The sequence below is a fragment of the Equus asinus genome, chromosome 4, assembly GCF_041296235.1.
Source record: "Equus asinus isolate D_3611 breed Donkey chromosome 4, EquAss-T2T_v2, whole genome shotgun sequence".
Taxonomy (NCBI): domain Eukaryota; kingdom Metazoa; phylum Chordata; class Mammalia; order Perissodactyla; family Equidae; genus Equus; species Equus asinus.
The window spans coordinates 127332366-127356219 of NC_091793.1; the positions used below are offsets into that span (position 1 = coordinate 127332366).

Here is a 23854-nt window from a genome sequence, read left to right on the forward strand (position 1 = left end):
ATTTGGGTGGAGTCAGTTTTAGAAGCCTTCGTGGAAGCTGAGTTTTAGTCAGTGCTTTGGGGAAGAGACAAGACTTGAAGGCACAGCGGGAAGAGAAGGGCACTCTATCCCCAGTGGGAGAAGTCGGCCTGGAACATACTCTGCTCCTGGCCTCTCCTTCGGGTCCACGAGGAAAACTGTCAATCAGAAATAAAGCTTTAGAAGAATGGAAGGAAAAGATACTTGATTGAGAGGTTTGATATGTATGATGAGGAGTTTGGATTGGCTATTTGAGGCCTGTATTAAGTAAGTTGGAGCAAAGTGATTATCCTCTAGCTATTAGATACTTCTCGTTCAGTAAGGTTTTACTCTTTTTCTAAGTTACAGGTTTGGGTTTTATTAGATCAGCCTGCAAGAAATGCAGACAGGTTATGTTGTCGGTGTCTGTAAACTGCTAGCAGTTTTGTCACTGTGATAACACTTTGGTTATCCAACTTTATTCTTACAGATGTTCAAAAGCATCATGATTAAAATGACCTTTATTGGCAGTATTCTAAAACCTCATGGTAGAGTGACAGTCCTCCCTTTTTTCCTCCAAATGCAATGCCCATACTAGCTCTTTCTAGAGCAATAAACTGAAGAGCATCGTTCCCCCCATCCCTGTGTCTGTAATCCCAACTAAAACACTACCACATGCCGGAAATATTGACTGTGCTTTGTATATTTAAGGATTGAAATGTTTTGTTTTGTTTTTTGCCCTAAACTGGCCTCTAGGAATGTGGAAGCAGAAGTACCCATCTGATAGGCAAAAGTTAAGCTAAGTAACTAACTTGGTAACTGGGCATTCAACTATTTCAGAGTGTAAACTAAACCTAGGCAATTCTTTGCTCCGTTTCTTAGAATCAGTGTCACCTCAAATTGTAAAATAGGTTTGAGTGAATTTAGTGTATTCTTTAAAGTTGATATTTTGCATTATTTTATGGAAGGAGAGTTGTAGAAAAAGTAGCGTGCAGTTAACATTCAATTTTCCAAAGAGACAGATAGTTACATGCTGTAGAAAAAGAGTGAAAAGTCCCTCCACCTCCCGACTTAGGGCCACTGCCTGCCTGAATTAACGAAGGCCGATACAAAAGGAAAAGGCAACTTAATTCAGCTGTTTTTTGAGAAACACAAAGATATATGTAAAGTGTTACTTACCTGATTTTAAAAATTAAGAACAGGCTGCTAAACTTTATCCAAAAACATTTTTCAAGTGACACTGCTTTTAAAAACCTTTCAGTTCCACATCCTGACCCCACATTAAGAAGGTAAAAGGTTAGGGACAGAGATGGAGAGGAAAGAAGGAAAGGGAAAGATGGAAAACCAGGAGGTGGTGAGAGTGGCACATGAAAAAATGGAGTCCAGGAGCCTGGCAGCCACGGAGACGTGAAGTGACATGCGTACAGAGAGAGGATGGGAGAGGCTCCATGGTTGATGAAGTGTCGGGGACCCGTCATCATACTCTGTCATTCACTGGGCTGTGAGGTTCACAGTGCTGTTTCCTCTTACAAAAGCCTAGTTAGCTGATTAACCACTGCCGGCAACTCGTTTCTTCTCTTCAGTGTTCATCTGTATGGCTCTAAATAGTACAGCCCCAGAAACACGCTTAGCATGAGAACGAAAGGGTTGTTATTCTTCTAGTTGTGTAGTGGTCCCAGGAGCCCCTGGATTCCCATCCTTACCTGAGATGATGAGAACGTCAGTTCCTCTGGGCCGATCTTGCTCCTCCCATGTGTGTTTGAGCCCTAATGAGGTCGGGGTTATTTCCAGACTTCTGAGATTTATTATGATTTTGAATTGACAGGAACACAAATTTTCTATCAAAGGCCAGGGTGATGGATGTTATATACCTGAACTTTCTTCATTTTATTTAAAGAGAGATCCTTTGGGCTTTGCGTGAAGTTAAAATTCAGGAATGCTAGAGGAGTCTATCGTATCTGTCACCACTAGAACTTCCCCTCCATAAGCACTTAGATATGGAAACAAGATCTTTTGTAGAAGATATTTTTCTCTTCCTTCCCATATCCCAAGTTGTCTCTGAGACCACTTTTGAATTATAAATCCCTTTCTGCATTTCTTCAAATAATATTGCTAAAATGGCTAAATTTGATTGGCCCTTTAACCTGCATTTAGAATCTAAGAATGCTGGATTATCAACTTTGTACAAAATTACCTAACAACCCGGTCCACACTGTGCGCTTGCTTAGGTGGAATAACACTCCCATGGACGAAGCGCTGCACTTCGGGCACCATGATGTATTTAAAATCCTCCAGGAATACCAAGTCCAGTACACGCCTCAAGGAGACTCCGACAATGGGAAGGAAAATCAAACCGTCCATAAGAATCTCGATGGATTGTTATAACGGTCTTAATCCCAAGATTTAAATCACTTACCTATTTAATTGTGGAAAATGATTATGAAGAACGTGTGTATTTCTATCTGGTAGTGATGTATATTTTACAACATTTGTCATTTCAGTGTTACTGGAGTTTTCTTCATTGTAGGCACAGGACAAATCTGATCTCTTTGGGAAAAAATAGAAATAAAACAATCTCCCTCCATAATGTGAGCAATATTTACCTCGTGCATTGTATAACTTGATGTACAAGAATAGTTACCAATGCTAGCTTAACTGTGTGATCTTCATCACTTATTTTTGTGCGTTTTGTGAATTTTCAATTTATAGTGATGATCTGCTGATATGCATTTATAAATTAAGCTCTGTTGTGCAGTCAGTCCAAATGGGTCAAGGCTGTCTTTAGAAGCAAAATAGTGTGATTTTCATGACTTCAAATAGAGATTTAGTTTGAGTGTTTGAACAAGTATATGCTTGTGTGTTGAATATGTCTCCCACACTCTAGCTTCATGAGGTGACTCTTTAAAAATTATAATAGTTAACAGCTGTCAGTAGAATAGACCAATTCTGATTAGACTTTATCAGGGAATCTGTTTAAGATACATTTGGTGACCAAAACATAAGTGTGAATGTAGTTATAATACTTTTGAAAAACTTTCCTTTTTCTATATCCCCTTTGTCCAGCCTCTCTTCCCAGACATTTAGCTATTTGCCCCTCTCCTTTAGCTGGGAAAGGGGGTGCTGGCATACTATGCAGTTTTCATGTTCTCCACAAGAAGTCAGAAAATGCCTCATGTTTCTGGCCTCTGAGCTACAACTATGCTGTATGTCTACAGAAGATGAACCAGAGACAAATTCCTGAGTACAAAGCAGTCGAATTCATCAGCCTAAAAAAGGAAGGCATGTGCTACTGCAGCTCTTTAAGAGGATATTTTTCAGCTTCCAGGATAAAGATAAAGATAAATTCAGAAGTGCTCTAAGCTACCAAAGTTGGGAACTGCTACAAATAATCTTTGTTTTTAAATCTGGCATTAAAAGTCTGCCTCAAGCTATTTGTTCTATTTGGGGGACCACTAAATCACTCCAGTTTTCTCCCGGTTCTCTAGTGTATAATTTTTGGTGGCTTTATAGTTTAATAATAAGAAAAGGCCATTTCACTTTAAATCGAGACCCATCATTTGTCTTGGGGAGGAACTGCACGTATACTTTATCCTATCATACCTCCAAGGTAAAGGGTAGTTAATGAGGATTTCTGATATTAAGCGTGCACGCGCGCGCCCACACACACACACACATACACACACACACAAATGGACTTCTTTGAAGCTGTGTTTAGTGGAATGAGCAGAATCCTCCACTACACAAATGCTAGGTGTTACATTAATATAGCAAATTCCTTTTTTTCTTTTCTGTAAGCACACACTGCTTCTTCCAAGCCGTATCATGCCTGATGGCCCCTGGCCCACCCTAGCAGCCGCCAAGTGTTCTGATTTTTGCTTCCAATCTAAGTCAATGGCTTCAGCCAGCACCCTCTGCCTCCTCTGGTGGAACCATGGCCAGTGTTCCTTAACTGATCTGTATCAGGCACAAAGCCTTTCTCAGGTGTGTCTTTCTGTGGGGATTGTGGTGGCTTGGCGAGCAGCCCTGCTGCCGTGTCCCTGCCCCGTGGATCAGTCCATCAAGTCATGTAGACAGGTAGTATTTGCAAAATGCTGCAGAAGAACAGCATTATCCCCAAAGATATTATGGGGTAGACACTCTTTAATTGAAATCAGTTGAAATAACTGATCAAATAGCAGCTTGCTTTGTATGATTAAAAGGAAACATTAGGACAGTTCAATTGTGTGGCTTGAAGATTACCAATGATTTTGAGGCTTTTCTCTAATAAAAAGAGGTTCTAAGGTTCTAACTATTATTTGGGAACAAAGAGAGTTTTCATCTTTTCTCAGATCAGAACTATTTTGGAAAATCTTTGTGGTTTAGTAAAATGTGTCCTTATTTATCCATGAGGTTATTTATGACTATACCCCAGTTCCTGCTCTGGCCGTTTGCTGTTGGCTGGTAATAATGAGTGCATTTGGTTTCCATGCTTTTGACTGTGCTGTTAACTGCTGCCCCCAGTACACTCCAAAGATCTTATTGTTTTGGCTTGAGGATTACATGTGCTTTTTCTGTATCATGCGAGCTCTATATGGTCATGTTATTTAAAGCTTTGTCTACATTGTTGTTTCTGCTGGTCTCAGTTCTGTGCTGTCCCCACTGCTGCCCGCACTGCCCTTTAGCTGCGAGCTGGATCAGCTATCAACCATTTGATGCTCTTGTCTGGCAGGGACTGAATGACCTGACGTTGGATTTAGATTCTTCCTGGGGATTATATGGCTATGAATGTATTTGCTTCCAGAACCTCCCAAAGTGAATCTAATCTTAAAATTATAAGTTGTAAGTATTCTGAAATTGGGAAATACTTATTTTAAATGAAATCAGGTAGTGTTGCTTTTTACAGTGTAATAAATACATGTATCAAAAAAAACTGTGAAAAATGAATTTTTTTTTTTGCAAACAAGGTTTGCTCCTACCTCACTGGGTTAGGAACTCTGCTGAGCACAGAGACTGTCTAGTTGGTCCACACCCATTTCTAATGCCTATGCAAGGTGTCAGGTGGGGTCACCCTCGTGATTAAGGTAAGAATCCTTCATCCTTGAAGGTGAGAGGATGGACAGACACAACTGCCGTCCCCTAGAAACGAACACTACCCTTTCACAGTTAGGAAGTGCTCAGTAAATACTGTTGAATTGAGTCATTAAACATGTCCTTCACTAGGAGGGGTTCTAACCTCCTTTAATGAGGGGAGAGGTTATTTTCACAAAGCCTTGACATCTGTTTGGGGAGCTGAACCTAGTGCTGCCACACTAGAGTCTGAGTTCAACCAGCTGGTAAACCACAGCTCCTGACTGGTTCATGTGTGTGTGGAGTGGCATTCACCTCCACTGCTGGAAAACCCTGGTCTGCAGGTGTAGGGTTAGCGGCTGGTTTCCTAACTATAGAGAAGGTACAAGGTTGTTTGTCATAAAGTAATTTACTTTGCTATATGAGTCAGTCCATCTGCATTACTGACATTTTAGAACTGGAAGACGTCAGAAATAATCCAATCCCACTCTTTCACAAATGAAACTGAGACCCAAGAATGGGCCATGATACCGAACTCTTAGTCCCATGTTCTTCCCCTACATGCTATCACACTGTGCCCACTACGGACAGAATATCCAGCTACTTGCGTATTAGCTGAAACCGGGCCTCTGTGGAGTTTTAAGGAGAAGCATAAAGGCTACAGTGTTAAGTCCTGCAACATGTGGTCAGCCCGAGCTCTGCATGTCTACATTTGCAGACAGAAGCAGGACATCAGTGCAGGGGAAACGGGTGAATAGTCCCAAATAGTGAAAAATTAAATTATACCTGTTCTTGATACGTGATCATCTTATTTCTGTGGAACTTTTTTAGGGGCTGGTGTAATCTTCCTAATTTCACTTGCTAACTCATAGTGAAATGAGTAAATTCATAAATCAGAGACCAGATGGCACAGGGAAAGAGCCCATGAATATGTGAGGTAGTACTTTAAAAAAAGGGCTTCGGGGGAAAGGGCTATTTGATAGTTATATAAGGAAAGGATGGGATTTACTAGAAGATTAGGGAAGGTATGTGTGTCTTGGGATGGGAGGGATTAGAAAATTTAGTTATTAAAAAGGGGCAAAGATGGGCATTTTATTTCTATTCTGGAGCCTGAACCTGACTCCACGCCTCCATGTGCCCCCGCCTTGCCCCTCATGTCTCTCCAAACAGTCACTACAGAGTCAGCTAGGACAAGCAGTCATCAACACAGAACACTGTCAAGACTGCTTCCTTCACGTACAAGAAACGGAAAGACGGCCAACAGACACCAGCACTAGGGTCTTCAAGTGGTGTAACAGCAGCAGGAAAGGCAGTTTGATAACAGCTGTTTGACAGCTTTCTGCCTTTTAGGTGCCTTTATATTCTTTGTATACCCAAGAGGTTGGGATAAATTTAATAAATAAGTTAAAGCTGCCTAAGTATGGTTCTTTTTTCACTTGGGCAAGTAAGGTGTGTAATTTCTCAGTATAGCAAATATATAACCTGAAGTTAGTTCACCAAAACCTGGAGGCCGAGTATTATTTAGTCAGTATCATTTAAGAGCTATATTATATAAGCTCATCTCTATAATCTTTAGCCTTCCCCAAACTGCTGTTAATGCTATTTCTTTGAAATTATATTTTTATATAACATTTAAATGATTTGCAGCTTTTGGCCATGTTTGTTTCACTAAATCTTTCTTCAGTTTTAATAAGGAAAGTGTACTACAACATATGATCCAGTGTCTCAGCACATGTTAAGTCCACAAGAGCAGGGATCTTTGTCTTTGTTTACCAGTGTTTCCCAAACATCTGGAATAGTGCCTGGCTCAGGGCAGGTGCTCACTATTTTTTGATGAACCAATAAATGAATGAATCTTAACTAAGAAGCCACTCAACTAAATACCCATTACTTTGGGAACAGTATCCCAGTTCAAATGGTAGGTACCAGGGTTTTCAAAATAATTTCTAATTTTTTCCTGTTTTCCCTGGGATAGCCAGATGTGAAAGGAGTGCTTTGTTCATTAAGACGCCCCTTCATATTCCACTTTAGCTTCCAGACAATAGATTTCACTCATTTAACGCCATCTCAGAAAACTCTTTCCCTAATAAGGAGAAATTTGTCCCAAGTGGTGCATATAAGCTCTATGCTTATAAAACACCCTACAAACACCATACCAGAAATACTCTTAAAACACACAAACATCCCTAAGCCAGGATCCATTTACTGACTTCTTATAATGATCAATGATATAAGAATATAAACTTAATGCTGGCAAGGCAGGGCATTATCTACTTTACTCCCTAGAGAAATACAGCTCTCAATGTTCATTATGAAGAAATTTTCTATTTACTAGATGTAGGAAATGAGAATTATCATATTTGTTATGCGATGAGAATGACCATACATATGGAGAATGATCATATTCGTTATGATGTCAAAATTCAAGTCTATACCACTATTCCCTGATAACTCTTCAAATAGTGGTTAAGTCTAACTTGCCAGATTATGTCTAACTCAGTGATTATGTCTTTTCTTATCCTATTTTTTCCAGCACACGGTGCCTTTTACTTTGAGAAGGTCATAGCTTTCTAGCTTATACCATTTTAGAGAAAAATGGGACCTATTTGTGGGAGTGCAATAACTTCTCAGTAAGAACTCATCTAATCATGGAGGTATGGATTTTAGATGGCTACACTGGAGGCAAGACAGAGTTCCATTTTGTATGTATTTTAAAATTAAAAACTTCTATTAGCAGTACTGAAATTCATTTTAAAATAAGTGCCAAATTATTTGTGCATTTGGAGGCAGCCGTGGTCACCAAGACCGGGGTACTTTTCCTTTTGTTGGCTTTTTATGGCACCCATTATACCTTGTCCCAAGAGCATTTCCTCTCTGATCTTTTCCACTGACCTTTCTTAATCTGACACAGCAATTCTGATTACTGAGTATTCAGAAAGGGCAACACTTAGGAAAATGGTGTTACTAACATTATTTTAAAATAAGCATTGATATATTTTTATGTTAATAAGGAAAAATGAGAAAAACATAAAACCTATACATAATGCCAGTAACTTGTAACATCTTTATACCAAATGCTATTAATAAGAGGCTAATACTAGAATTTTACTATTTCTTCAACGTAAACAAAGTCTTTTGGCTAGTGCACTAAAAAGAAACCATGCCAAATCATTCTCAAAGGGCAAAAGTATAATAAATTGTTAAATACTAGCAGTTGGAAACTATATTTTTTAATGCTGTCTTCTTTGTTCCTTCACCGTTTTTATTTTAAAAAGTCAGTGCAAACCCAGTCAGGTTCATACCATCTTATGTAAAAACTTAGAGGAGGCCGTAATTTGTGTTCAGTACCAAGGAAAGTACCATGTGCATATTATATTTAATGCAATACATATACTTTAATTTTAAAATAGATTTCAAGAAAACTTTATCCCCACCAAAGAAAAATATGGCATTTATATAATAATATAATTGTGGTGGTGATAGTGGAAAAATAAGATACAGCTACAAAGACAGCAGTCTGTGGAAGTTATCTGGAAGAACCCTGTCAAACCCATCCCCCTAAACCACTTTTTGTGTCAGTGCTAATGAAGGAAGAAGTAAACAACAAAATACACTTCAACAAACATCATCCATCAAAAAGGGTCTAGAAAAAGCACAGGAGAGGGAATGGAATCATTTGCAAATGTATTTGTCAGAGAAACACATTTATCAGTGAAAAATATGCAATTCTTAATGCAGTTACACAGCCAAGTTTTCAGATTATTGATTCTCATATTATTTCTGGTTAATGATTTGTCGGTTACTATTTTTTCTTCTCAATTTGAAAAGTTTATCACTAATAGACTAAATACCAGCTAATAACAATAAAGACAAATTAACCCATTTAAAAAACATGAATTAGATTTGAGTTTGCCTACATCTATGATTAATTTCAACTTTTTGGAAAATAAGAGGATTTGCCTTGAGAGAGCTGTTGTCAATAGCCTGGCTCCCTTGAGAGAACTGTGAAGACAATTTCATTTACTAGTGACCATGTTGAAGGCCGAATATATTCAGCTGTGGATATTAAAGTTTAAAGAGAAAACACTACTCATGAATTTGGAAAAGGTACTTCCTTCTGTTGATATTAGCCAGTATCATAAACCCATAACAAACAGAAAAGCTAATTCTCTCAAGAGAGAGAATTTGCCTTTAGCTTTAAACGGCCAGGGCGGAAGATGTAATAAAATAAAGAACACAACTTTTATTCCCTGCCCAGGTACAGGCTGGCTACCTTTGGAAAAAGAGTTGATGTAATTCTCAGTAAACTTAGCTTTGAACTATTTCACATAGGTAAACTAGTGGAAAACTTATAGCCATACTTCAAGCAGAGAGAACAAGTAAGAATTCTCCAGAACAGAAATTTGTCAATCCTACATCAAGAAGTTTCCTAAATAACTGTGCCATCTATCCAACAACCCATAACCGTTGGGCACTGACTTTATGCATAGTATTTGCCACACGCTGCTCAACTTCTCCCCTTTCCCGAGGGACTCGCACTCTAGTCCTGAGGTTGTGGGTGTATCTGAATGTTGTTCGTTTGTCAAACCCACTCTGTGGAGAGGGTCTCTCAATTTTACCTTTAATAAGATGCATGAAGCCCTTCAGAGTAACAGATGTTTCTGAATGAGGGAAAAATCCACTTGCTATCAACAGGTTGCAGCAAATTTGTCAGCCTTGCTTTCCTTTCCCTAGAAACACAGGATGTGAAGGAATAGAGCAGCAGGAGGGAATCACAGATGGGAGGGAAAAATGTCGCCAGGGAAGATGAGTAAAATTCATGCTCTATACTGCGTTCATCTGTAAAAAGATAAAACGTGGTTAAGTTTATGACACTGATCCTGTGAAATGCAGATCCATATATTTAACGTCACTTGTCTGTTCTACAATGGAGGAGTAGGAAGACACTTCCAACAGCAAATAACAGCCACGGGATTAGAGGGCCTTCAGCATGTACCATCCATTTTCCTGGACTAATCGAGACCTTTTATATCACGTAAGCTAATGGATTATTACTCTGCAGCCTGCTGGCTTAATTCTTTGAATTCATCCAGGCTGCATAAAGCTTTTTGCTGTTATGCAAGTCTGGGGACAGAGCAACGTGGCAAATCTGCTCATGAAAACAAGGGTGAGGCAATGCTGAGCTGTATGCCAGGGTGAGAGAGGGATATGGGGGAAATGATGAATTTTCCTGAAAGGCCACGCAGTAGGAATAATAAATGAATGTGTTTCAGGTACGGTTAGAGAAGTAGAATGATTAGGATCCACGCTGGGCTCTCCCCTTAGACCAGGTGCTCTCAACCAGGGATGTCTGAAGACATCTTTGCCGGTCACGACTGGGTGTAGGGGTGTGTGCGCTACTGGCATCTAGTGGGTGGAGGTCAGGGATGCTGCTAAACCTTCTACAATGCATAGGACAGCCCCACCACAGAGAATCATCTGGCCCAAAATACCAATAGAAACATGGCACTAGGCTATGAACCTCTTGAGAACTGAGCGCATTTTTTTAAAATCCCAACTACTCAATAGTGGGTTGTACATAGTGCACGCCTGGGAAAGTTTTTGGATTAAAAAGCACAATGAAGGTTTTCCCCTGTTTCAGTGTAGCTGACAGTAAACATGTGTACTGAAGACGGTGGACTTTGGAGAGAGAGAAAGAGAGAAAGCCTGGATTCAAATCTTGTCACTGTCTCTTCCCAGCTGTGACCATGGCATACTACTTAACCTCTCTAACTCTCAAGGTCCTATCTATTCAAAGGAGGCTAATAGTGCCTAGCAGATAGAGTTGCTAAGAGGATTAAATTAGAGAGCATATGTAGAATACTCGACACAGTAGATGGAAAATACCAGACAATTAATAAACGTCCCCATGATTATCATCAGCTTTGACCAAAGGCGTCTAGGAGAGTAGACTGGTTCTCATGTAGTCCCAGAGGAAAAAATTTGCAGTACAGGAAACCCAGACTAAACAAATAGTGAAGTCATGCTGCAGGAAACAGTGGGGCTCTGTCCCTCCTGGAGAATTTCCTCGGGAGCCTGAGGCCTGCTCCTGCGGCGGCCCCAGTGCTGCCTCAGGAGTCTCCTCACCCAGAGCCACAACCTCCAGACGAGGCCCAACCCAGCCAGCCCTGTGAGGGGTGATTCTATTTCAGGGCATATGCCCGAATTCCAAGAGGGGATGCTGAATGGAAACTGGCCAAGGCTGAGGACAATTTGAGACAGACGAGGTGGAGTCCACCCAGTTTGGAGACTAATCTGACTTTCATTTTGCCTACCCAATGCTGTGCCAACATTAAAGCCTCTATTAGCTCTTTAAGTCTTCTAGGGCTTTAATCTGGAGATTTCAGTGCATGCGTGTGTGTGCGTATGTGTAAAACAGACTTATTTTATTCTACAAATGAGATGAATGAAATCCTCTGGAATGGAATGGCTACAACGGGGCATCCAGAGAACACAAAACCATTTCCCGGCACTTATTTAGAGTACTGAAATTGCTCTCATGGTATCACTCTGAGGGTACAGGGAAAGCAGTCACATTGCTTGCACAGATGGGAGAACTAATCCGTCTTATTTTCTCAAGGGCACAGGGAATAATGGTGATGACAGAGTTGGTATCCAATTTCCAAATCCCAAACACAGGCCTCTCACCCAAAGGCCACACTGCCTTCATCTTAGTAAACCTAAATAAAACAGACTCGTCCTGTGTAAACAGCTTCTGTAAGGTGCATGTTCTGAATGAAGCAAAGATCAGCTTTGGGAAAGGCGGCATTCCAGGATAGTGGACAAGAGCATGGTCAATAGAGACACAGCAGGGGATTCAAATATTTGTTCCATCATTCACCAACTGTTTAATCTTAGTCGTGTTATGTAATTTAGGGGGGGCTCTTTTTCCACACCCGTGAAAAGGGAAGAATAGTAATACTTAGAAGGTTGTTGTGAGGACTGAATAAGTTACCACCTTATGAAGTGCCTGGTACACAGTATGTGCTTAATAAGTATCACCCACTAATGGTGGTGATGATCGTGATGAGGATGTGACAACAAAGGAAGTGTAGAAGAAGATCACCCCGTTTTTCGGTTCCATCAATCTGTCTTACATTTTCTGAATAGGGCTTTATTTACATTTACCCCATTTTCATGTGAGGCTCCTAAAGCACTTCATAGCAGAGTCGGGAGCTGCATTCTAACAGAGGATGCGACCAGACCAATACAAAAGGTTCACCTTACACTTGCCAGGAGGAACAGAACTATTTTGCTACTATACAACCTAAGCATTTTTCTAAGTGACTTTTTTCACCCTCAACGAGCATGAAGGTGTAAGAAAGTACAGTCTAAAGATTTTAGCCTGTGCTTCTCCAGGTGAGGAAAAAGGACAAAGAAAAAAGTTACACAGAAACTTGACTCCAAGCAGATATTACGGAGGTCATACAAACACAGTGATCTCGAACATATGAGGGGCGGCACCCTCTCCCGTCTGCCCTCTCCCTTCTCCACCTTCCTCCCTCATTACTGCGCACGTAGTCTGCGCTGGGCATCAGGTACCCAGTGATGAACAGAAGCCAGGAATGACTCAGAGGATTTTTTTTTAAAGCATTAAACAAATTTTTTAAAATGAACTGAAATAGCTTCATGTGGAAAAGAGCTTAAAATTAAACAGCATCAGCAAAACTCCAGCCAACAAAAAAAATCTCTAAGAGGAAGGATTTTGAGCTGGCAGGCAAACAATACAGTTTGACAGACTGAAAACCATTCTCTCAGAGGAAGATCCTCTCTTCGGTGGAGGACCCCGTCACTAGTCCTTTCGTGACACTCATTCAGCATCTCACCCCCAAACCTCTTCCTCCTGGCCAGCCCCCCACAGTTCCAGGCGCCGGCTGTGCACATCGGCTCTCAAATATAGGCAGGTGAAAATTTCACTGCTGCTGTCTAACTCTCTATAATTTTAACCACCAAGCATTAGTCCCCTTCCTTCCTGAAAATAACACTTCTTCACCCAGACACAGGGCTGAAATAACAGGACAAAGGGAAACATTTTCTTATCAGAAAAATCTTCGTTCCTTAATATATGACAATTCTCCATGGACAACCTCAAAAGGCAGATGGGGACCTTTTAAATATTTGAAATGTTACTTATTTTTTGGCAGGTGCTGAAGGCCAGGAATAAAAATCCTGGTGATGATACAGCTTGTTTAAGCATAGCAGACTCCAACCTCTCACAGCTAGTCGAAAAACACCCTCCTTGGCTCTGCCAGAAAGAGGCTCCTTCCCATATCTAGCAGACAGGCCCAGGGTCTGCCAGGCCGCCTCCCCGCCTCAGAGAGCCACATTCGGCGCCAGCTGAGGGCACCCGCCACGTACTCACCATGTCGAATTCCACAGAGCCCACTATGCGAGACACCTCGTCAAACTCCTCAGGAGACATGGGAAGAAGGTTGTCTGTAGTCTGAAGTCGAGAAGGGTGACTAAAATGGGGAGAAAGACGAAGGAAGTGTTAGCATCTAGATTATGAAAGCAGTGGTGCAAACTTAGACATTTCACCTTTGGCCTGTGATTGAACGCACCATCACTTGATGTTTTTATTTCAGGTGAGTGTGGACACCTGTAAAACACATTTGAACACGTACAGATCGAGGGAGGTTCCTGTCCCCAGCCCGGCCCCTTGGGAAATGTATTGGACTCTAGGGTGTGAGCGAGCAATAGCCAGACAGGAACCTGCGCCGCTTCTGGTTAAACCTGGGTGCGAGTGTGTGCATGTGTCACTCGGAGATGACAATGCCTCGGGGCTGACCCTGGCCCAAGAAGCACCAGAGAAAAGTCTGGGGAGTCCCTCATCCCTACCTTGAGGTTTGTATGCAGATCAAGCTGCTCCAGTGTTTTACATGAAGGCTACATCCATTCACCCCAAGACAGTGCTGCAGGCCAAATAACTGACAATGACTTTTCCAAAATTTTTTCTACCTTTTATAAAATGAAACAACAAAATAAAAGCAAGCGGAAAAAAATGTATCTCCATCATTACTTTGGCCTTTTCTAGATTGAAAAGAACTATTTTCCCACTCTGATCCATTTTTGTTCATTTTATTCACACTTTTTCAAAGTATCAGTTTGGGGAGAACTTATAAACCTTAAATACAACTCTTTTTTTGGTTTGTTTTCTTGGTTTTTTTTTTTTTTTCTTTTTCATAAAGGCAGCAAAATGCTGATAAGCAGTGATACCAGCATCTCTAATTAGGATCTTTCCAACAAGTTCAACTGTGATGGCGGCGGCAGCAATTACAATGAAAAAGCCAAGTGCGAGCATCTTCAACAGGCCCCAGCCAGGAGCAGGGCCAGCCTGAGGTTTTTAAACATGGCACTCTTCTGTGTTCACTTACACTTCAGACACAGAAATCAATTCAGTCTTGATGTATCCAGTTCCTTTAGGGCCATCAAGTTCCATCGGTTCTGGAGCTGCAAGCAAACACATCGTGTAAATCTTCCATTAGCAGAAATAACACTAGAAGAATCAACTTTCTCTTTGATCAAAATTTTACTGTTTTTCTTGATGGTCAGGTTAGAGTCCTGTAACTTTATGGGGTTACGACCTCCCTGCCTGGGTCACTTGAAATTCTGAGGGGAATCCAGAAACAACTAAAAGGAAACAGGAGGAGAGTTCAGCACAGAAGTCAAGTGGAAAGGTTTCTCTTTCCAAGCTTTGAAATCCTACACAAGTTGGAGCCCAAAATACGCGCAGTGATATCTGATTCAGTGGCCCCAGCGCGGCTGGTGTAACAGACCCAGCTGTCAAGGTAAGCTGGGCATCTTCTTCCCCAAGTGATTGTGCCAATATTGAGATTTCTGACTCTGAAAAATAATTAACTTTGTTGGCGTGTTCCAAACCAGATTAGTCACACGTGAACTTTCTCCAGTGCAAGTCGGTGAAGGCTGAGCAGCAGGGGACCTGTGTCCCAAGTCTAGGCCTGTTCTTAGTGACAGTCACTAGTAACAACAGGATCTAATAATCAGTTGGGTCCCCCTGAATGAGCCACTTTACCTGTCCCAGGCCTCAGTTTCCTCAATTTTAACACGAACAGACTGGCATAAATCAGTTGGCCATGATGACCCTCATTTTTATGTTTTCCATGTGAAAAAAGTAATAATGTAACAAATACACAAGACCAGGAATGGACTTTTCTAACACCCCAAAAACAAGAAATTATTTACTCATTTCTTGCTAAGCAGCATTAAGCCAAATAGCACATTATGTTTCATAATTATACTGAGTTTATACCATCTTTGGAAAGCCTGCTTTTACCAACTCAAAAGAAAGTGGTGGCTTACTGACACAGCGTGGGTAAAGTCTGTCCAGGCACCTTGTACCGACACACAAAAAGGGCAGTGTGTGTGACTAACCCCTGTGTCCAGCAAACCTCTGGACGAGGATAAAACGAAAACAGTCTCCAGGGATGACTGCGCCGTGCTCTCCCAAACCAGGGCGACAACTGCTCGCTCTCCTCACTTACCTTCCTTGGGCCTGGAGTAATACTTTCCGAAGGCATGGTCCTTATCGATATTTGGATACAGATACTTCAGGGGATTCTCTGGAATATTTTCAGCAGCCATGACTTTGTAATTGCGAATGATATCAGGAAAAGTAACAGCAGAAAGTTCTTTCTTCGTGTAGGGTTCGACCGCATGAAAGTAAGGCTCTAAAAAGAAGAAAAGCCAAGTGAGCCCCATGGAATGTCCCAAAACAATAGAGGAGAGAAACAAAGCATTGCGGAGTTTACGGATCTCAGCGAAGCGGGTAAGAACGCCTCAATCTAGGAGCTACGACACGCCCCATGTACTGCTTTCTCTCTAAACACATTATAATTCTGTCTTAAAAACAGGGAAAACAAAGGCAGTCATTACTCTCAATAACATTGCATTTGTCCTGATTTACTTAGATTTGTAAATCTGGCCAAAAGAGGTTTATTAAACACCTTTAAAAGCCTGCACCTTTAATGCTGTGCTGCCCACATGCAATAAATAATGAAACACTAACCGGGTCATCTTGGCTTAAGCCATAGATTAAGTTACTAAAAGATAAACTTACTTTCTGTTTGTTCTTCTTTTCATATTGAAAAATGTAATTTTTTATTAAAATAAATGATGACCATACATGGAAAACAACATTTTAAACAACAACAAAAGATCCTATTTGCTACCTTTTCCTTCTAGTCCACAGGGACAAACCAGTTTGAGTCACTCCTTGTCTTATTCCCACACTTAATGTGAATCCTGTCTCCTGACTGATCCAGAATCCCACTTTTAGGTGCACACATTGCAGAGGCTGCTCTCTGGACTTCTCTAGAACTCAGACCCCACTGGTTTGCTAGCTCCAGCTCTCAGCTAGCGCAGGAGAGGAACCACAGCGGAGGGGCCGAGCAGGGCCGGCTCTGACGTCTACTGCCCACTGCCAGCTCTAATCCAGCTCCTCTGTTTTTTATCAGGAGAAAAAAATAAATACAAGAAGCAAAGTATCCCACCTTTTTGCATCTTTCCACTGAACGCATAAAAGTCAGTGGAACAAAGCAGTTTCTCCGCCAGTCCTTCAGACAGAGCAAACTAGAAGCCAGAGGGAGAAGTAACCCTGCCGTCTCTCTTGCTTTCTCCTCTCTGCTGGTCAGTCTCACCCCCCGAAAACCTGCTGCATAATGCGAAGGTTTTCAGAGTCTTTCAGTGAGGGATTCATCTGGTTAAACAGAACCCCGCTATATAACAAAGAGAAACTTGCCATTGCTCTGTCTGAAGGTGGGGCTGCCGCTCAGCCCCCAGGTCTCTCTCACCAAGCCGGCCCTCATCGGGGCACTTTTACAAGGGATTCCTCTCAGAGAGTCTGCAAGCTGATGCTGCACAAAGCGGGTTTCCTCCCAAGAACTGGCTGCCACAGTGACTCACATCCTTCATCTACAGATAACAAACATGACCACGAGGAAAGAATCTGGCCTTGTGTTTTAAAAGTCATCATCTCCGCAATATGTTCCGGGCAGTGAACCATGATATTCATGGTGATGTGTTAAATCCTATCTGGGAGGCTCCGCTGGGGGTAGGTATAGGATCTGCGATTTTATGTCGAAAGCTCGTTGTTGGTACGAGTAGACCCACAGCGCTGAAGGCCTGGCCCCAAGTCTGAGCAGCGTGCACCCTGTGCCAGTAGCCCGCTTACCTCCTCCGTTCTGGGAGCGCTCCACCCACGTGAACGTGATGGCCCCTTCGCGGCAGCTCTCACTGAAGCGCAGCAGGAACGTGCCTGGCTGCTGGTCCTTGAGCAGAGCACGCTCTCGCTCCTTGCTGATAAAGCCCACGATACACCTGCATGTGGAAAGGGACAGACGGAGGTTCTGAGGTTCAGTCACAGTTTTAATTTTTGTGCGAACTTACAATGAAGCAGAGGACCGGAACTTGACCAAACAACATAGCTTACAAACATCCAGACTACTTCATATGCTTTACAATCTGTTTAATTAACATTTTAGGAAGCATTTCACTTATACATATGTATGACAAAGTCCAGAAACCAATATCATTAACATGGTGCCAGCAGGATGCTAGAGATGATCAATAAATACTTGCTGGATTAATGAGCCTTTTATTTTCACTTGATCATTTTAAAGGCTATGAAAATGTCTGAATTTCTCTATGTTTTATACTGCAGAGAAAGGCTCAGACAATATATTTTCATATTCTAGCACTTCTGATCTAGTTAAAGCCTTTGTTGAAATATAAACTCACCCTGGGAATAAATTACACAGAAATAGTTTACTGAGTTAAAAAGGTTTCTTCTTCCTTCCTACGTGCAATATAGTAGGTGCTCAAGAAATTTTTTGAATGAATAAATGCATGAATGGCACTCAGAGTTTTTTCACTTAACTTGGAAAACACACATACGTATACTATGAAAGTATAAGTTTAATCTTATGAGGTTCCACTATCAGGAAGCCTTGAAGAAACAGCCTGTAAGCATCTGTTCCTGGGCGACGCACAGAAGTCTTATCAAATAATGAAGTTCCGGTCAGGCCGGTCTTAGCCTTGCAGTATGAGAGTATATGTTAAAAATATGTCTCAAAAATACAGCGATCAATGGCCCTTACCCATCGTTCCAGAGAGAGAGCAGGTGTTTTTTAATGAGTTCAAGGATGCTTTCAATCCAAAGCCAGAAAGGGAAATTTTTATCGTTTATATTTTCCTGCAAGTATAGAAATGCACATATTAGGAATAAGGAAATCCCAAATAGTGACTTACCACGCCGCCCCCCACCATCAGATTTTAATTTGCCACAACTGCCCAGTTGCCAAAGCTGGAGCTGTCTCATACAGCGCGGTCCCTCCCATCTTATCAACATGCAGACACCGAGCTCTCCATTTCCTGGGCCAGGCGCTGCTTCCTTCTGCAAACAGTAGCAAACCCGCCCGGGGAACGACCTCCAGGGTGAATCATGGGACAAAACTGCTCTCCCACTCCTCCACTCCAGCAGCGCGAGGTCAGCAGCACTGTCTAGTGACCCCGGCAGGGTTGAATTATGCCCTTCAACTGGTCGCCCTGCTCGAGCAGGTTCAGGGGAATGCATCTGGCAGCCAGGCCGTCCACCTCAGCACGAAGCACACATTTCACATGCACGGAGCTAAAACGCTGCCAGGCAAGGGGCCCGTGTGAGCCAACAGAAGACTCATTTCGGATATGAAAGAATGTTATCACACAGGCAGGCGCTTCCTGTCAGACTCACACTTGGAGGCCAACCTTCTGCGCTGAGGGAAAGTAATAAACAACTTGCCCTAGGGGCTCCACGGGCCAGAGAGAACATGCCAGAATAAGCAGTTCAGTAACCACCATGACGAAAAATATGAGCACCTCAACAGAGAGCGAAGAGAACACAGAGAGGATAAAACCCACCTTACAGAACCTTGTCCACGGAATGAGACCATCGGGGCCAGCATTAGGACCTACACGAATAAAAACAAGCTTTTTCAGGAAACAGAAATTGATTCTGAAGCTTTGGCTGGACTGATGGCTCTTGTATTTGCTCTTAAAGGAAAAAGCCAACTTTCAACAAAGGAAGATTGTATGTACGTGGTTATATTCTCAGAGAATTACTGCTAATTACTTGCACTTTCTGGAGAAGCCTCAATTTGGTCCCTCCCTGTGCAACATCATTTCTCACGCCTTCCTCTCATTCCTCAGCAGTCTTCTTTTCCAAAGACCCTACAGCGCTTTTTTTAATTCAAACTGAGACCAAGATCACTCCTAGGTGACCTATTTAACTGACACGTGACTTTACAAGCTTCTTTTAGATATTAATTAGGCATTTCCCTTAGCCCTCCACCAAAAAGGGCAGGGTGTCAGGGAGGCCGAGGCAAATAGGAGGCAGAGGCAAATCAAAAGGCAAGGGAGAGAAACGAGAGAGAGAGAGAGAGCGCGCCCCAGGCAGAAAAGATCTCTTTCTTAATTCTCAGCAAATAAGGAAATGGAAGAAGGAGATTTCTTCCTTTTCATTAAACAGCACGAGACCCCCACTGTGACAGCTACACGGCCAGGAGAGACACTGCTGTGGCCATTTGGTTAGGGAGAGTCTATTGGTGTCTGCAGTGCAGGCAGTTATGTGGCACAGAAAGCAGATCTGGAGAAAAGCTGCCCATGGATTTTTAAAGAAAGAGTTCAAATACTCCCATTCAATGAAGCTCTGACTTTGATACTAACAGATCTTTGATTTGCTCAGTGCGGAGGACTAATAAATCTGTGACATTAGCTACCGAAAGGGAATTATCCACCACGGCCTGGACCCTGCCCAATCAGGCGGAACTGCTGGTCCAGGGGTGTCCACGTGGGGTGGACAGTGTCTCCTTCCACCTGGCCCACCTGATGGAGAGACTTGGGTGAATGCTGTGCCGTGGGTGCCCCAGGACCTATTCTTATCATGCTAGGGACTTACTTTTTTCTCTCCAAGGTTAATAAGACTTCATCTTTCTCATCAAGGAACTTATTTTAGCAACAATATATTTTACATAATTCAAAAATTTTTCCCTTAGGAGCTCCGCTGAGAAATGTTAGTATGAGATAATAGGGAAATGATTCATGTAAATCTTTTATCAGGTCTATATCTCTTTTCAAAGTGAGGTCTAATGCTCACTTAGCTATAATAAGCCACAGCTGGAAAAGCCAACAGACTTCAACACTCTTCTACCTTGAACAAAAGAGAGGTCAAAGAGGGGAAAAGAGCAAGTCGAGATATTTTTACGAATTTCAATTTCCATATACATAAAAAGTTAATATGCTCATACCAAGAAGTTTCTCTCCCAGCATGTTCAGCTGGTCCACACTGAGACCTCTTTTGGTGACAGAAGAAAACTGCCAACTCAGCACCTCCGAAAGCTGAGACCATCGTGCACAAGGTGGGTTCAAGAAGAAGGACAGATTCTAGAGAGAAAACATCCAAAAGCTAAGGGCTACTGAAGAGCCACCAGTCACACCAGCACTAACACACATACCAGCCCCAAAGTTCAGTTCTAGTTTCTGTGACACAGAAGTTTCCACAGTAGAAGCAAAATACAGTTGAGTCTCATTATTTGCACATTCCCATTTGTGAATTCATCTACTTACTAACAACTACTTTAACTCCAGGATCAACACTCGTGGCACTTTTGCTCTCATGTGTGGACGTGCCCACGCACAGAATGGTGAAAAATTCGAGTCATCCAACAGGTATGTTTCCAGCTAGGGTCAAATCAGACAGCACTCGGCCTTTGTGTTTCAGCTCTCATACTATAGCAAGGGTCCTTTTTAAAAACTATTTAGTGCCATGTTTTTTGCATTTTTGTTTTTTTGTTGTTAGTGGTGGTGATTTCACTTTGAAAATGGCCCCCAGGTGTAGGGCTGAAGTGCTGTCTAATGTTCCTAAGTGCAAAAAGGCCACGATGTACCTTATAGAGAAAATACATGTGCTATGTAAGCTTTGTGCAGGCATGAGTTACAGTTCTGCTGGCCATGAGTTCAATGTTAATGGATCAACAAATATATTAGATGAGGTATCTTTAAACAGAAACACACATAAGCAAAGCTATGTATTGATTGGCTGACAGAAAGGTTGTGACCAAAGGCTGGCAGGAACCTAACCTAGTATTTCCACTAGAAGCATGGTTCAGTATTCACTAATTCAATGTTCACAGTGACTTTAAAGCATATAAGTACAGTGAATAATGAGAATCAACTGTAATTAATCAAGAGTGAGTAACCACACCCTAAGAATGGAGCAGGCTTGTTTAGTAGATGTACACATTTTAAAAAAAGGAATAATAAAGGACCTCTTATCACAATAAAAGTTACATGAAACTATCTATTGCTTGAGTTTATTCACATAGATGGAAATCATAATTCTCATTTCTAATACATACTCATGCTTCACTTTTCCAGAACTACTCAAGATTATTAGCAATGCCACCTGAGTTATGTCACTTTTCCCTCAACATCTGGCCCTTACGGGCTCTTTCAGATGTGCAGAGAAGCTAAGGCCTGGGGTCTTTGGTCAACCCCCTGTACAAGAGCAGAGGTGTCTTCCATACCCTGGGTTCTGCCACCAGCATGTTGTACCACAGAATGGAGGCCCAACCGCTCGGGAGCTGGCTGACGTTGGAGATCACCACAACGGGCAGAGAGGTCGTCTGAAAGATGACAAAGACCTTGAAATCATCTGAATCACAGACATAGCCCCTTCAGACCTGTGTGTAGCCTCAAAACTAAGCAAAGGATTATTTGTAAATTTGCAAATATTTTATACTTGAAAATTAAAAATGTAAAGTTACGTTCTTTAGTTCATAGTTTAATTTATCTTTGATATATCTTTCAGTTAAGAAATAAGTCTCAATGCTTCACAGAGAAGATTAACATAGAATATCTCAACTGGAACATTTAGCTTATAATATCTGAAGGTTAATTCAGTTTTCCAGCTTCCTGAACCATTAAATTAATGTCATGATAGTATTAGCCGAAAAAAAGATCACCTCTTCTGCAATTAGGTAAATATGTCTAAGATAAAAATTGAGGAAAAAAGAATACATGTAATAGTCAAAAGTAAAAATAAATAGTTTTCCACGTCTGGACTATGTAAGTCTCACCTCAAGGTCAATGACCAAACCAGGCTGACACAACTGGGTTTCAAAACTAAGTGAGTGAAGCTCTTCAGTAACGATGAGAGGGCCCTTAAAAGAGAAAAGGAAAAAAAAGGAATGCAGCGATTCATTCACTGATCCTGCATCTTTCAAGGCCCTAATGCGCACTGCAGCAGGCCACAGAGAGCCTGAACCCAGCCCGCTGCGATTCAGAAGATTCCAACTGTCAATCATCCATCCCAGACTAAATTACTGTGAGTATCTCAGTGTTCTCTCGAAGACGAGACTTCTGAAATTATAGCAAGGGTTATGGATTAAGGGAAAGAAGGGTCACTACGGAAATAGCAACTTCTAACGGGTTTACTTGTGGCTCCCCGGCCCTCAGCCCGCCTCTGCACAACTCAAGCAGCCGGAGGGTGGAAAGTGCACACGTGTTCCAGGGGTGATTATCTACTGCAAGGGCTGATTTGCATAAACCTGGCGGGTCATAATGTGCCTTGGTTTGGGTAGAAATGTGACAGTTTTCAAAGTGCCTTCATACGCATTATCTCACGGGAGCATCACAATTCAGAAGTGGAGAGGCGCGGCGGCTCTCCCTGCTTACGGAAAAGAAACTCAGTCCCCGGAGGCCACAAGGATGGCAGAGGTCCAAACTGGGCTGGACAGCTGCTATGCACTGCCCAGGCAGTGTCTGTCCCTCTGTCCCACATGACCCCTACTGGTTGTGGTGTGGAAGGACAACATGCGATGTGGGCACAGAGGACAAAAACGTTCCAAACCAAAGCAACTCCAGACATTTTGTCCTCTGTCCATAGGTCATTTTTGAACATATCACACATATAACTCCTCAAGGATCCGGCTGTAAGAAGGAAACTGATGGAAAGACGATGCCTCTGGACAGGGGACGCAACAGCAGAAAAACCCTCCCAGCACACCTTATTATCCGCACGGCAGCCACGGAACAGGCTCTAGTTCCAGCTCGGACAGTACTTCCCTGTGCACCCTCGGCTGAATCCTGCAAACCTCCTGTGACTCAATCACTTAGCCCACCATACCTACTCCACCAGCTGTCTGTGAGGGTCCAGGAAATTCATGCACAAAATCGTCTGACAACCACAAAGCGCGAACACAGAGAGTGTTTTTACTGTTATCACAGATAGATCACACCCCAAAGCTCATTTAGTTGCTCCTCCCAGCTGGGTCTGAACCCCTCTGTGAGGTGTCCCCAGCCATCAGGGACACTGAACCAACCTCACTGGACAGACCCGCTAGTTTGAGACCATTCACAACAGAGAAAGACTCACCTCATTAGTTCTGGTGCCAGCATTTTTCTGTTCTTTCAGTTGCTATAAAATAAGAAACCATCTTAGTAAATAGCATGATAATCATCAAAGTCACTATTTTCATCTACAAATCAAAGCAAAGTCAGGACTTAGACAGAATGAAGGATGTGAAATTATTCTCAGAACGCAGAGCAAGAATGAAATGACCCTTGTGTGGGTTCACAAGTGGAGGTGTCTTTTCCCAGCAGCCTGACACCACGTGAACACCACGGAGTCTAGAAGGATCCCAGGGAATCCTGCTCCTTTCCCCGGTGCAGGCTCTTCCTGACGGATCCCCCATCGCCTGCATTAGCTGTTTCAGGCTCC

General features: G+C 42.2%; 2 protein-coding genes and 1 long non-coding RNA gene across 6 annotated transcripts in view; 1 reads left to right on the forward strand and 2 right to left on the reverse strand.

Annotated features, from left to right (window-relative positions):
• Window positions 1-4916, forward strand: part of GLS (glutaminase) — a 79980-nt gene extending 75064 nt beyond the window's left edge. For all 3 annotated transcript variants that reach the window (XM_044768542.2, XM_070508259.1, XM_070508261.1), the window contains one exon: window positions 2226-4916. In XM_044768542.2, the coding sequence (XP_044624477.1) occupies window positions 2226-2382 (157 nt within the window). In that variant the 3' untranslated portion in view covers window positions 2383-4916. The remainder of the gene's footprint in view (window positions 1-2225) is intronic.
• Window positions 1462-2329, reverse strand: LOC139045136 (uncharacterized). The gene is made up of 3 exons (XR_011502946.1): window positions 2192-2329; window positions 1701-1763; window positions 1462-1597 (listed from the first exon to the last, which is right to left on the reverse strand). It is a non-coding gene; the product is annotated as an uncharacterized lncRNA (long non-coding RNA).
• A 3794-nt stretch (window positions 4917-8710) lies between the features above and the next one.
• STAT1 (signal transducer and activator of transcription 1) overlaps window positions 8711-23854 on the reverse strand; it is a 38692-nt gene continuing 23548 nt past the window's right edge. For both annotated transcript variants that reach the window (XM_014837548.3, XM_070508257.1), the window contains 11 exons: window positions 23510-23551; window positions 22212-22295; window positions 21660-21758; window positions 20382-20517; window positions 18997-19046; window positions 18198-18292; window positions 17273-17418; window positions 15585-15770; window positions 14457-14532; window positions 13445-13544; window positions 8711-9882 (listed from right to left, as the gene is read on the reverse strand). In XM_014837548.3, coding sequence (XP_014693034.1) covers window positions 9868-9882; window positions 13445-13544; window positions 14457-14532; window positions 15585-15770; window positions 17273-17418; window positions 18198-18292; window positions 18997-19046; window positions 20382-20517; window positions 21660-21758; window positions 22212-22295; window positions 23510-23551 — 1029 coding nt within the window. In that variant the 3' untranslated portion in view covers window positions 8711-9867. The remainder of the gene's footprint in view (window positions 9883-13444; window positions 13545-14456; window positions 14533-15584; window positions 15771-17272; window positions 17419-18197; window positions 18293-18996; window positions 19047-20381; window positions 20518-21659; window positions 21759-22211; window positions 22296-23509; window positions 23552-23854) is intronic.